The sequence below is a fragment of the Diplotaxodon limnothrissa genome, linkage group LG4, assembly GCF_057381915.1.
Source record: "Diplotaxodon limnothrissa isolate DT_005_m linkage group LG4, D_limnothrissa_male_GT1.1, whole genome shotgun sequence".
In the NCBI taxonomy this organism is placed as follows: Eukaryota; Metazoa; Chordata; class Actinopteri; order Cichliformes; family Cichlidae; genus Diplotaxodon; species Diplotaxodon limnothrissa.
This window is the reverse complement of record NC_140599.1, coordinates 22,083,669-22,097,233: the sequence shown is the minus strand read 5'-3', so window position 1 is coordinate 22,097,233 and position 13,565 is coordinate 22,083,669. Positions and strand designations below refer to the sequence as shown.

Below are 13,565 nucleotides of genomic sequence, written 5' to 3'. Positions count from 1 at the left end.
TGACGTCCGAAGCTTCATTACGCACGTAACTGCTTCGGTACCTGATTCAAACGGATATAAGGAAGTGAATCATCCACGGGATTCGTGGAGTGTGTTGATGGTGACAGAGAGCGAAGAGGTGATCATTCCACTGACAGATATGGAGCCAGCGAGGAAGAGAGGACGTTCTGGCGTGTGGGAATATTTTGAGTTGATTTTGCTCAATTCATTTTATCTGCCGAAGTGAAAAACTTGAAATGTCCAAAATCATGTTTTCATAATGGAAATATCATTACAGCATATGACTTTAGGAACACTTCCATGTGAATTAAAGCTAATGAAGACTACAAAAATGTATTTGACACTATACGTACATTACATTGCTACAGTTTAGAAAATCATTTTGTTTATTGTTTTTAGGTGATAGTCTGCAGGACCCAGGAATACCTGCATATCTACCAGCTTGCAGTGTAGTTCCTGCACTCCACAGCCTCTTCTGTTCCATGCAAGTGGATTTTCTCCAGGGCAGGAGAAACTATTTCTAAGAAAAGAAACAGACTCAGCCAGCGCACAGTAACACTAATCCTCTTTTTAAATGTAAATAACAAAAGGGCTACCTTACATTGATCATGTTTTTACTTTGCAAGTTCTTGATTAGGGGTGGGTTTTGATTATCGCCTTTCTGATTACAATCCATGCTAAATTGAATAAAGTGATATTGATTCATTAAAATCCCGTGTCGATTTGTAAATTAACGTTATTATGCCTGAAACGCCAGCATCTCAGGTTAAACCTCACAACATGTCGTCAAACACCATACAGCTAAAACAGTAACTGGGAGCAGGTTTACGGATTCTGCATACAAACGTGAACACAGAGCGCGGACCCGACGCGTCAGAGTCAGATTTTGATGTGTCGGCGGGTCCGCGCTGTGTTTGCCTCTTTTTTTTCCCGCTGGCTTCTGCAGCTGCAGGTTTCATAACTCTCTGTTTACATCTCTAATTAAGTCTCACATGTGTCAGCTTTCTTTTAATAGATACGAAATTATGGATATATACTGTTAAATGATCAGAATTGTAATATTTCTGACTGAGGCAAAACTTTCCAGATTCCAATCAAATTGAATCGGATCCTGTATCGAATCAAAATGATTCTACAAATCAGTGACGATGCAGCCGTACTCAGCTTCCTAAGCATTTTCCCTTTCCAGTTCACAATCAATCCCACCCCTAGGTCAAAAATATGTATAGGACAATTGGCCTAATCTAATATTTTGTATGAACCTGTCCAGCTGTCCAGTGATTAAACAACAAGTAGATGGAGGCAGGACTTCACAGCAGGGGCATACTCCATAATGTGCTGTGCATTCTCATATGTATATTATATATATTGCTCACTTATTGTATTTACCAACATCAAGGAGTTATGAGCAAAGAAAGGCCACCATAGTGCATGTTTAAATAGGGAAAGTTTATTGATCAAAATGTATTACGCAAATACGCATTACATTTTTTTCAGCCCCCCAATCGAGAAAACAAAACCAATTACATGTTCAAAGCAACGGAACGGTGGCCCAATATCAGAGAGAACTCCACTCTTGAGTGAGCAGTGATGATTGAGCAGTCCGTTTTATTTTGCAGATTCAAGCTGCTCTTCAAAATTTTCACCACCAGATGTCACCGGAGAGGACTGTGTTGAAAAGCTTCGAGTAATGAACCGTTTTTCAATACAAGCTTCAGTGCTTCGGAAAGCTTCATTTGGCCATCACTACTACACGGGCATTGCCTCAAAACATCCTGCAGTGGCCAAGTCGGAGTCCAAACCTCACTCCAATTAAGAACAGTGGCAGGACTTGAAAATTGCCTTTTATTCACCATCCCCAGTGCAAGCTGACAGCTCCAGAGCAGTTTTACAAGGACGAATGGGGTGAAATGCTTGTCCAAACCCTCTAGCTGCAGTGAATTCAAACTTTGAAGTGGTGAATAGCATGTTTACATAATTTTGTTTTACAGCTGTGCTTAATTTGTATCATGTCATTAAGTTGTGAAGACGTTACATTAATTCATTTTCTTTGTCTCACTGAAAAAAAGCTTAATCACCTACCTTCTAGACCTTTTTTCCTACTTAAACTCACGTGTGTGTCACGTGGTTTTTTTTCGACACATCTATTGTTGCTCCAGCTATTCAAACAGCCTTTATTTGTTTATTAAATCGTTAATTTCTATTAATATTTTTGTCCTGTCTTTATTATATTACATGTATCTATATTAATCAAAATATAATTGCAAAATGTTACCGATCGACGTTCCACGGATGTAGTTTTATTTTGGAGATCGTCACCGGAAGTGCGTTGTTATATTCCCGCATTTTGACAATTTAAATTGATCGTGGAGCACTTACAGCCACCATGCACACGCCCGGGATCCCTACCTGTTATGCGATGTGTTATGCGATGGCACTGACAAAAAATATTTTTTCGTCTAATTTGTCTCGCTTTGCATTTTTTGTTTGACATTGCCGAGCCGGATTTCTTTTATTAATTTGTTTATTTTGCTCTAGAACTATATTTGTGGATGGGGAGCTGGCACTTTGCGGAGAAGGATTTAGCTGGAGCGCTTTTACGCATCTGAAATATTGGCGTGTCGTTGAAGATCCCATTTTACAACAATAAAGAAAGGAAAAATCTTCCCGTTGACGAGAAACTGTGCTTTATATGGGCTGCACGATGAAGTACGGACCGGTGGTTCTATCGGCTGGGCTTACAGGTTTGCTCAGTTTTTGCTTCCTCGCCGTAGCGATTGGGACTGATTATTGGTACATAATTGATGTGAACAAACCCAACTACACAGGTTCAGATGACCTGAGTTCCCATTCTGGACTGTGGAGAATTATTGAAGGTATGTCAGTTTAACTTAATCTTTAATGAGCTGTTATTGGGGTCTTTACAGCTGTGCGACTTGTTAAAAATCAGCCATCATATTCGCATAACTTTTGACCTGCGTCTCACAGAGGTAATTTTGAGAAGCCTCCTCAAAAAATTATAAAAGTTCATTCTGATTTGTGCAGATTTCAAATTGGCACACTAATAAATCCCTTGATTTCACTCTAGTTGGTTACATGCAGTGCTGCAGAGGTTTAACATTGTCTTTAGTTTCTGATGGATCAACAGCAGTCCCTCATTTAATCCTCATTGGTCTAATCTTAGGTGAACTTGATGCACGGAGAAGCTGATATCCCAGTGCCTTTATATTGGAAATGAGAAGCATGGGGATATTCTAAATGACGGACTACTCAAATTCTTGCAACATTACCTTGAATCCACAGAAATTCAATTCTCATGCAGTGAAATGAAGCCTGAAATGTTCTAATTGTGGAATACAGTTTGGGTAGGAAAATGGCTTTTAACAGTAGCAACTTTTACCCCACACATACCAGTTTCTGCAGCCACCTGCAGGAGAACACACAGGAGACCAAGGAGAGCTTGTGAAGGATGGTTTTGGCACAGCTGCAATATATTGTGCTTCCAGCTTGAGGTCCCAAATGTGTTCTATTTGTTTCGGGCGGCACCCACAGTTCATGCAATAAATGCCAAGTAATGATCCAACATGAAACTAATCAGGCAGTGCTCACCTGGAGATTCCCTAGCAAAAAGGGAAACTATTATTTATTTTCTAATATTGTCTACTATTCCCACACTTAATACCACATTTTTTTCACATCTAAGAGCAATTTTGCAAAGTCCCCAGGGCTCTGCCACTGGTCCTGTCATGTGTAACCTTTTCATTTGACATTTTCAGGAGCAAACTGGAGTTCAGTCACCCCCTTTTTCACAGCAAATATGTCCAACCTGACAGAGGCAGAAAGGCACCTTGTCGGTGAGTGGGTTCCTTGATCAAGTGATGCATTTTAAAATGGTAATGGTAGCCACACGGGAGTATGTTCTTGGCAGTAAGGATTAGAGGTCTGATTGGAAGCCCAAAACATCTGCATTTGCAAGATATGCTATGCAATTAATCACATCCTGCAAATTAACATGACGAGATTGGGGGTTTTTTCCCTCCAAGTGTGCTTTTGTAACTGCGCTTACTAGATAAAATCAGTTTTGTTAGGGTTTTCAGGAACACTTCCTGCTTGCAACGTTGACAAATAAAATGCAGTAATAAACTGTCCACTGTGGGAGAAGAACTCAATGGAGTCTCTGCTAGTTGATTTCAGTACTGACAATGGGAACAAAAAATCAGCAGGACCCTGGATGATGGGAGTCAATTGGAAAATCGCTGATTTAAAAAAAAATATATATATATTTATATTTTTTTCAAATGTGTGTGTTTGCAGGCTTGCACAAAGTAGTGGTCATTTTGTTGCCTCTCAGCCTCGTCCTCCTGGTGTTTGGCTGGATCTTTGGACTTGTCAGCTCATTGGCCTCCAGTCCAAAGTTGCTGGCTGCGTCAGCATCCTACTTTCTCCTCTGCAGTAAGTCCCCACAGAATTCCCTTTGTTTTCTTTTTCTGAGCCCGGATTCACACCGTGTGCTCTTGCTTGTTTATGTCGGCGTGCAAGACGCACAGCAAACGTGAAAACGCACGTGGGCGACACATCGTGGTCTTACAGGTACGTTGCGCGTGCATCTAAGAGACCCTGAGAAGCGCGTTTTCAGCTGTTCTCTCTCACATCGGATTTGGTTGTGAGTAGAGGCTCCAGTAGTATCTAATTTCAGCCTTTATAGACATAAACTGTGTGCTTGAGCTGGCCGATGGCCAATGAGAAAACGGTGATTATAGTTATGTAAATATTTTATCTTGAAGAAGACGAATCGGCAGCAACGTATTAAATATCTCTGTGCGGACATTAAAAATCCCATTCAGCTTAATTGAGTTGAGTTAGGTAATGATCTTTTCACACAGACTGTTATTAGAGTGGTGAAGATGGGGATTTAATGGTGAAAATAAGGATCCGAGGCACAGAGCACTTTTGGACTGCTGTGAGCAGCACTTCTCTCTCCTTTCGGTCTGTTCCTTAGATTTTGTGAATAAACGATAAACAGCGTGACTATCTCCATTCAGATGCAGACATAATGGCACAGTGAGAGGTGGTATGACGGCATCATTTGAGGCGCCACGTGCTAAAAGAACATATTCACTGAGCTCTACCATGTTGAAGTGTTTGGTGGGAATAAAACTAGTATGTCCAACCCAACTTAATCGGGTGCTAAATGCTCTTTAACTCGACATCCCTGACAGTGAAGTCTGGCATGTCGAATTGAACCCACCCGAGAATAGTACGAGTAATTGTTTGGTGGATTGATAGCTAGTGAGTCCTGTTTCTTGTCCGCTCTATCCAGACAGCACATCTCTACAACTCCCAGTTGCAAGAGCATTAATTATAACTTTGGGCGGCGTACCGACTTGATTCTCCTAACACAGTTTGTAAAGGTGGGGGGGGGGGGGGGTGATGTGTGAAAACAGCTTCAGTGTTTCCCTGTCACATTTGCATTAAATTAATCAGAATTGCAAGCTGGTTCCTGGTGAGCATGAACATAATTTTAGAAACCATACCACCAAACATTCTCAGCATGGAGACTGACGTAATTGATTGCAGCATGGAGGCTGATTGTTGATCACAATGAAGTGGCTCAAATTTACTGAAGAGCTTGTCATTGATTGAAAGATGCAGTCAGACTTCCTCCTGGAATTACCAGTGGGCACTTTCTGATGTCATTTTCCATCTGTCCTTTTTTGCAGGAATTGGTTGCGATAAATTCTATTATGCAGAAAGTTGCTCTTATTAAGAGTCAAATCAGAAACGCTCTCCTAAAAATGTAAGTGCAAATGTGTCATAATCACGCACAAATCACACGTGCTCTGCTTTTTTTTTTTTTCCCCCCCTCCTTTAAATGGCAGTGGAAGGGCCTGCTTTTGTCATCAATACTGTAACACAAATGGGGTTTTTTGGGTTTTTTTTTTTTTTTTTTTTTTTTCTCCCCCCTCTAGTGAAGGGTTCAGCTGTTGAGCAGCTGCCATAAATATCCATCAAAGAATCCATTTGATTAGGTCTGAACTCAAGTGGAATGAGATTGAATCTCTATTTGGTTGAAATTGAGGGTAAATGCGCAAATCTGTGACAGACATAGGACTTATTATACAGTGTGCCATCTCTGCTGACATGCTCAACCTCCAGTGTCGCATAGAAACAGAGATAATTTAATGCTTTCTATCGAATGTCCTGTCCACGTGTATACTCCAGGAGACCCGCAAGCACTAAGCTCTGCCACTTTCAAAACCACTGATCATATAAAAGAAAAGAAAGCGGGCATAATGGATGTCTGTGTTATTGTGCTTTCTCCCCTTATGCGGTGCATTCGCAGTAACTACGTATTTTAAGTTTGATATTTTGGTGAAGGTCTTCGTAATCCCACTCGCACCACATACTGCAGCACTGATGAATCTCTTTGGATTTTTCGGCGGGGGGCAACCTGCTATAAATATGAGCTATAGCAAAGCTGACATTTCTATCTCGGGAAATATGTAATAATGTCCTTCTTTAGCTGTTCAGCTCAAGGTTTAAAAAAAAAAAAAAAATAAAAATACATTCACTTCATTCACATGGTGGTATTTTAATTAGTATTGCTTTGTCAAGTAAGCTCAACAGATGTTTAGTAAATTCCTAGCGTGGCATCAGCGGTGTAACAGCATGAGTCTCACATAAAGTGTTGCACAGATAATGTACTGTACTTGGGAAATGCACACACTTTCTTTTTGCTGATGTGCAAATTAACCACAGTACATGCAAAGGAAGACCACAGCTGTGACTCTTTATTTGTTTTGGGGTTTTTTCTTCTGCATTTAAATCATCAGTAATTAACTAGATTTAATTGCAATTGACGACTGCTCAGACTGGTTTTTCCTCCCTATGAGTCTGACTAAAGGTCGACCTGAATTGCTTATTTAATGGCTCAATGTTTTGAGGTTGACGTTTAATGATGTTATTCTTGTCGGCTCGCCTCTGTGGCAATTGTTATGTGGGACATTTCATCTGTCCGTTTGGGAACACAAGAAATCAAAAAATATTAGAAGCACACTTAAGGCCAGACTAAATTTGGAGCCGCCTTTGTGGGCACGTTTCCTGAGACTGATTTGAATTGGCCGGCGCTTTAAATTGGTACACGTGAGCGCGTTTATGTCTATATTATCTTAAACGGTCTACTGAGCAAAGCATGCGTTGGGGGAAGTATTATTTGCTCATCAATGTGTCATTACTGTAATGACCTAACTGTAAAAGCCGATTAAGTGTGATGCATAAAGGTGATCATAGTGCTCAAGCGCTTTGTAATTTTCTTTCCCACTGATAGATCTGTTTCTCTGTTGCAGCTAAAAAGGGAATGTGTTAAAGTCTAATAAGGCCTTTGAGTTGATGAGCTGTCTGTCTGTGCTTCATCAGGTCTTTTCACCTTGTCTGGGGTTAGCGTCTACATCAAATACTCCAATCAGGCCATGGAGGAGTTCCAGCGAACTGTGCCCCCAGAGAATCTCGTCTATGTGAACGTGTCGTTTGGCTGGTCATTAGCCACAGCCTGGCTCTCCTACAGCCTGGAGGTGGCAACAGGCCTGCTGCTCATGCTGGCTGCCAGAATAACACAAATGAAGGGACATTATGACTCTGGTGTAGCCATTGCCATGTTATAGAGTCGCACATTCTGGTTTCTGAGTGAAACTACAGAAATCTTCAATTTTTATCGACTTGATTTTATTTATTTGACTAAAACAGTTGGTCACACAGGCCAGGGGCCAAGAAGATAAACCATTCTGCAAGCTGGCTTTACAAAACTGCAACTGTAGATACAGAAGCTCTTGAACATCTGCTTCATCATTGTTTTCAGAGGCTAGCTGTGACATACTGTCCTTGTAGACCGTGATGTTGTAGAGTAAATCAAACCCAGACATGAAAACTAAGCTTACTCTTCCGAGTAGTTACTGTAAAGATTGGCAGTTTTATTTTCTTATTTATTTTTTTTAAATGTGTTCACATGTTTCAGGCTCGGTGCTGTATAATTTGGTAAGTTAAAGCTTTAAGCAAAGGACCAGTTATATTTTATGGTTTAATTGGTTTGATGCATGCTCGATAAGACTTGAGAGGACTCGAATATGGTTTAGTGTATTTAAGCATGTGTGCATCAGTAATGTTAAGTACTTCATTCAAGTGGAAACGCTGCTGATTCTGCAAAACTAAACCACCAGGCATTAAAAAGCCACCCGGGAGACTAGACGGTATCAGACTGTAGTTTCTATCCTTTCTAATACTTTATAAAAGAATTACTGCTACACCGTTTCTCCAAATGCCAGGGGAAATTTGCATTGCACAGCTTTTTAAAACCTCCAAAGAAATGATGCAGACGTCAAGTCATTTGGTGCTGAGAGTTTGACTACAGCAACATCTAAATGTTAGTTTGTGCGTCTGTGTGAAACACTTCTGTAGCTAACCCACCAGTCCTTACATTAATCATGGAAATGAGGTTAAAGATAAATGCACTCCTGGGGCAACTGCAAGTTATTTTCAGCAGTAAAGAATATGTGCATGTGTCGCTGCCTGCTTTACTGTCGCCAATGACTCAATATTGTGAGATTCTGTCTGTTCTGGAAAGACTTTTCTCTGTAATTCAAATAAAGTGAACACTGTGAAAAACACAACATTAAGCATTTGCTGTAAGACTTTATGATGTCGTCGTCTTCCCCTTTTTTTTTTTTTTTTTTTTTTTTTTTTTTAAAAAGCATTCATAACAGACCTTATGTTTTCATAACTGAGCAGCTGTGGCAGAAAAGCCAGATTGATGTTTCATATAACTTGCAAACAGAATTAAAAAGGAGAATATTACCTGTGATTTGAATAAAATTTCACAAATGTGTGACGATTTGTGACAGTTTGATTATTTAAAGCCGCAACTGTTGTTGTGAGGAAATTTGATCACTTTCTTGTGCGGAGTAAATCACAACTGAACACCAGTAGGGCCAAAGAAAACTGTAAGTAACACAGTAGAGGCTCCTTATGGCTTCATCTGGAGCAGGGATGAAGGGCACCCCTCAGCCTGAGTATGTCATCTGTCAGGAGTTGGTGGAGCCAAGCTGATCTTGGAAAAAAACTTCCATCCTGAATGAAATGTGGCCTGTTTCTAAAGAGTGCTCATGCTCAACCAGAACCAGCAAGACTGCTTGCTGGACTCTGCTTTGTTAGACTCTTTTGCAATGGGTTATTTCAAAGGAAAGAAATACAGTGTAATCAAAACTATTGTTGGCATGTCAGGTGGCATAAAGGCGACATGATTATAGGTGAGCTTTAAAATCTTGACTTTCCTGTTAGTGTACCTTCAAAAAAAGCACAATAAACATCTATATATGCCAAATCGTTCACCACTATAGTTTAAATATAATTAATGCTGTCCATCTTTGCTGAGGACACACTCTCCAAAAAAGTTCAAAATCTTCTCAAGCATTTTACGTCTTTTTTTTTTTTTTTTTTTTTTTTTTGTCTTGAAGTTACTAGAATGTGGGCATCTGGTTTCTTTTGGTAGAGTCTGTGAATATAAATGAAGCCCCCAGACAGAAAAGGAAGAGTGTGGGGAGAGGGAAAAAAAACTACTGGATATAGAGATGGCCTCAGAGGAATTCAGAGATGCCTGAACAATATGCTGCAACGCTGCTGTCCATAAAAGATGCATTCATTCATATGCAAAGCATCCTTGCAGAGTCAAATCTGTGTAATTGGTTATGATTATATAACACAGACTCAGGATAGTTAGTACTTTACTAACATTTACTTTGATAATTGCTGGAACAGCAGAAATAATACACTGCTCAAAAAAGAAATAAAGGACGATTATGCAAACACATCAGATCTCACTAGACAAAAAAAAATCATTCTGGATATCAATACTGATATGTATCATCTGGAGCCACGAGTACTGTGTTAGCAACAAAAGGATACCACTGACTTTGATGTAAAATGATTATTCTCAACCTACACAGGGCTAAATGCAAAGACATCCCAAAAAAGAAAAGTAGAAAAAATAGATGCACCAAGCTCGCAACTCAAAATGGTACTCAGTAGTTTGTGTGGCCCCCATGTGCCGGACAATGAGTCCTAATGAGACAACGGATGGTGCCCTGGGAGAGGGGTGGTCTCCTCCAAAATCTGGACCAGGGCATCACTGAGCTCCTGCACTGTTTGAGGTACCACCTGGCAGCGTCGGATGGACTGAAGCATAATGTCCAAAGTTGTTATATTGGATTTAGTTCAGGTGAGCGTGGAGGCCGGTCAAGGGTATCAATTCCTTCATCCTTAAGGAACTGCCGCATGCGGCCAGGAAGAACTAAGGACCCACTGCACCAACGCAGGGCCTGATAATACGTTTAAGGATTTCATTCTGGTACCTAATGGAGGTCAAGGTGCCTCGCCAGACCATCACTGATCCACCACCAAACTGGTCACACTGAACAATGCTACAGGCAGTTCAATAAGAAGAGATTGTTAGAAGGAATTGAACATGGTTTACAGAATTCAGTTTGCGGTTAAAGTCCCAGAGCCCGTCACAGCAGAATGGGAGTTGTGACATTCCCACCAACAGAGTCTAGATGCTGGTGGAGATAAAGATGGAGACTTGAATTGAGCCTGAGTGACGGGAGAGGGGGTGATGTGGAGAAGATTGGTTTCATCAAGGCATCTGCAAGGAAGAATTACAGATGCACAGTGAGATTTAAAGTACACGGCATGAAGGCTGATTGGCCCGAAGGAGGCCACCAGAAAGCTGATTGGACTAGACCAGTGATGTCACAATCAGCTCGAAACGTGGGAAAGTGGAAGGGATGTAAAGCTTAGATTAGCCGCCAACACCTGGGAAACAGACAGATGTGTGACTACAGATCTTCCTTATTGAAGTTACGTATCATGGAGAAGATCACAATGTTCTCCACAGCTTCTTCGGACCCATTCACGTCTGTCACATGTGCTCAGGACGAACCTGCTCTCATCTGTGAAAAGAATAGGGTACCAGTGATGGACCTGCAAATTCTGGTAACCTCTGCTGCAAGCCCAAATAGACTCCGGGATACTGGGCAGCGTATAGGGCCCACAAGGTGATGTCAGGCGCTCAGGCCAACCTCGTGAAGTCAGTTTTTGATTGACTGGTCAGAGACATTCACACCAGTGCCCTGCTGAAGCTTGTTTTGCAGGGCTCTGGTGCTCCTGAAACAGATATTGATCCTGGTGAGGACCTTAAGGACCTTCTGCTGCTCTGCTAATTTTTTTATAGACACGTTCCCAGTATTGATACATTGCAAAGAAATATAAACCATACAGGTTAAAAAGCTTCATTTTTGTTCAAAGAGAAAATGTGTTTACAGTAAAAAATCGAATGCATAAAACAACCTGAACTATCTGAAAGAAAACTCTAAAGACTATTCATTATACTGCACATCCTCAGCTTTTAGCAGCCTACCTTCAACATAACTATAGGGTACCTGATAATAAGGGTCTTCCACTGGTTGCTTTCATAAACTGTGGCACAAGGAAAAAAAGTGATGGCCATAACATAAAATGCAATTTTGGCTAATAGTTTTGTAAGTGGAATTTTCAACCCCAGGATATGGACCTGCATTAAACACACTTCAAAATTATACAGCTCAGCACTCTAATGGGTAAAGGAGGGCAGAAGGCTTCGCTAAGGGTGCTCATGACAGAGATAGATGCTTAAGCATTAAAATGTGTGCTTGCGTTTGCCTAAATGTGATTTGCAACATGATCTCATGTGCGTCGGCGAGTCAATCAAAACCCAAACCATGAAACATTGTGTCCACTCAGCTGTTTGTTTAGCAGCTACTGGACCAGTTTCAGATGATACAGAGAGCAGAAAGCTATAAAAGGGGGACCAAAGCACAGTGGCTCAGTCTTGCAACCCTCTTTTATATATTAGGGCTGCTGAAATTCCATTAAACTTTTATGGAACATAATAATTCAATCCGCACTGGCAGAAGAACGCCAAAGCTGGTGCGAATCCATTACTCTTCAGGTTGCGGCCTTGTCCTAGACAGAGTGCAATAATTTTGTCTTAGACAACCTTTAGGCATTGAGTTTTAAGAATCCATTTTTTTTCTAACAGAAACGCTTTCTTTGATCAAAAGCGAGGCTGTTTTCTAAAACTTTCAAATATATTATCAATCAGTAAATTGATCCCATTCAAGAAGTCCTAGTGTGAGATTGATTTGCCGTGTCTTTGTAAACATTTGTCTTGTCATTGAAGTTCTGTTCTGGCCATGTTTCCAAGTTTAATCAGGCTTGTGTTTTTGTTTATGCCTGCACAGTTTGGCAAACGTTTCTGGCTAATATGACGTAGTTCCAACTATTTAGAAATTATAAACATCTGAACCCACTACTCAGGGGATCCAGGGGCTTATTTATGCAGGAAGTATTTTACTGGGATGGTTTCAGTCCACATATCCAATTAGAAGTAAGGGTCACTACCTATCTGCACAAAATTGTTCTGAATAATCAGCTTTATTTCACAATGAGGCTCTTCTATACAGATACGAGTGGTTTGTCTAACAATACCTGTCTATAGGGCACGAGAGATCACTGAATGATTTGAGGTTTATGAAATTATGTGAATCATGTGCTACAACCCTCACAAACAGTCACCAAATCTCAGCCTAAATTGACACCTATGGAAGGTTTTCTACTGAGGTGTTAGTCAACAAAACACAGACAGATCGGGGAGCAGGTGATAGCCCAGCACCTTACTAAGACACCTTATTTACTGTTGCTGTGAACAGTGAAGTTTCCATAATATAGTACATATTTCCCAAATATAGCACGATAACTCAGGCACGGTGGTTAGCACTGTTGCTGCACAGCAAGGAGCAAGAAGTGTCACGGCCTGCGGGATCGGCAAGGCACTGATCAGCATCTCTCTCCCCCTTCCCTGTTTTGCCGGGGCGGAACTCATGGCGGGTTCACGCCCTCGGTCCACGCCCTCCCGGATCATGCACACCTGGGCCTCATCAGACCAGCTGGTATATCAGAAGGAGGAGATCAGCTGTTCAACGCTGGATTGTTGTGAGACCCTAGTCAGTACACGTCGAGCCCTAGTTTCCCACTCTTCCGTCTCAGAAAGTTAACATTTGTCTCTCTGTTCTAGATTCCCCGGACCCGTCCCCGTGTTTCCCCGTGTGGAGTGTGTAAGAGGTGACTGGTCACTAGCGGAGAGAGGTTGGCGTGAGCGCGTGTGTGATTCCCTTGTTTTCCCTGGAGCCTCTCACATCTTGTATATAGCACTGTCCTCGCACTGTCTGTAAATACACTTGGTGAAGATTTTGTGAATAAACCGTCTCTGTAAAACACAACTCCGGAGTCCTGCGAGTGGATCCTCAGAGCAACCTGTGACAAGAAGGTCCTGAGTTCAATTCCACCATCAGGTCAGGGTCTTTCTGTGTGGAGTTTGCATGTTCTCCCAGTGTTTGCTTGGGTTCCCTCCAGGTACTCCGGCTTCCTCCCACCGGAGGACATGCAGTTAGTGGGGAGTGCAGTTGCCCATGGGAGTAAAT

General features: G+C 41.4%; 1 protein-coding gene across 1 annotated transcript; it reads left to right on the top strand.

Annotated features, from left to right (window-relative positions):
• The first annotated feature begins 2,692 nt into the window (after positions 1–2,692).
• Positions 2,693–7,661, top strand: LOC146633768 (transmembrane protein 235). The gene is made up of 4 exons (XM_085352484.1): positions 2,693–2,876; positions 3,777–3,854; positions 4,315–4,452; positions 7,417–7,661. The coding sequence occupies exons 1-4, from the start codon at positions 2,693–2,695 to the stop codon at positions 7,659–7,661; spliced, it is 645 nt and encodes a 214-aa protein (XP_085208610.1).
• The last annotated feature ends 5,904 nt before the right edge of the window (positions 7,662–13,565 follow it).

Excerpts from the sequence above, each read along its gene's own strand:
- LOC146633768 (XM_085352484.1), top strand. The coding sequence starts at position 2,693 with ATGGGCTGCACGATGAAGTACGGACCGGTGGTTCTATCGGCTGGGCTT. Across the intron at positions 2,877-3,776 it reads ACTGTGGAGAATTATTGAAG|GAGCAAACTGGAGTTCAGTC; the intron begins GTATGTCAGTTT and ends TGACATTTTCAG. Across the intron at positions 3,855-4,314 it reads GGCAGAAAGGCACCTTGTCG|GCTTGCACAAAGTAGTGGTC; the intron begins GTGAGTGGGTTC and ends GTGTGTTTGCAG.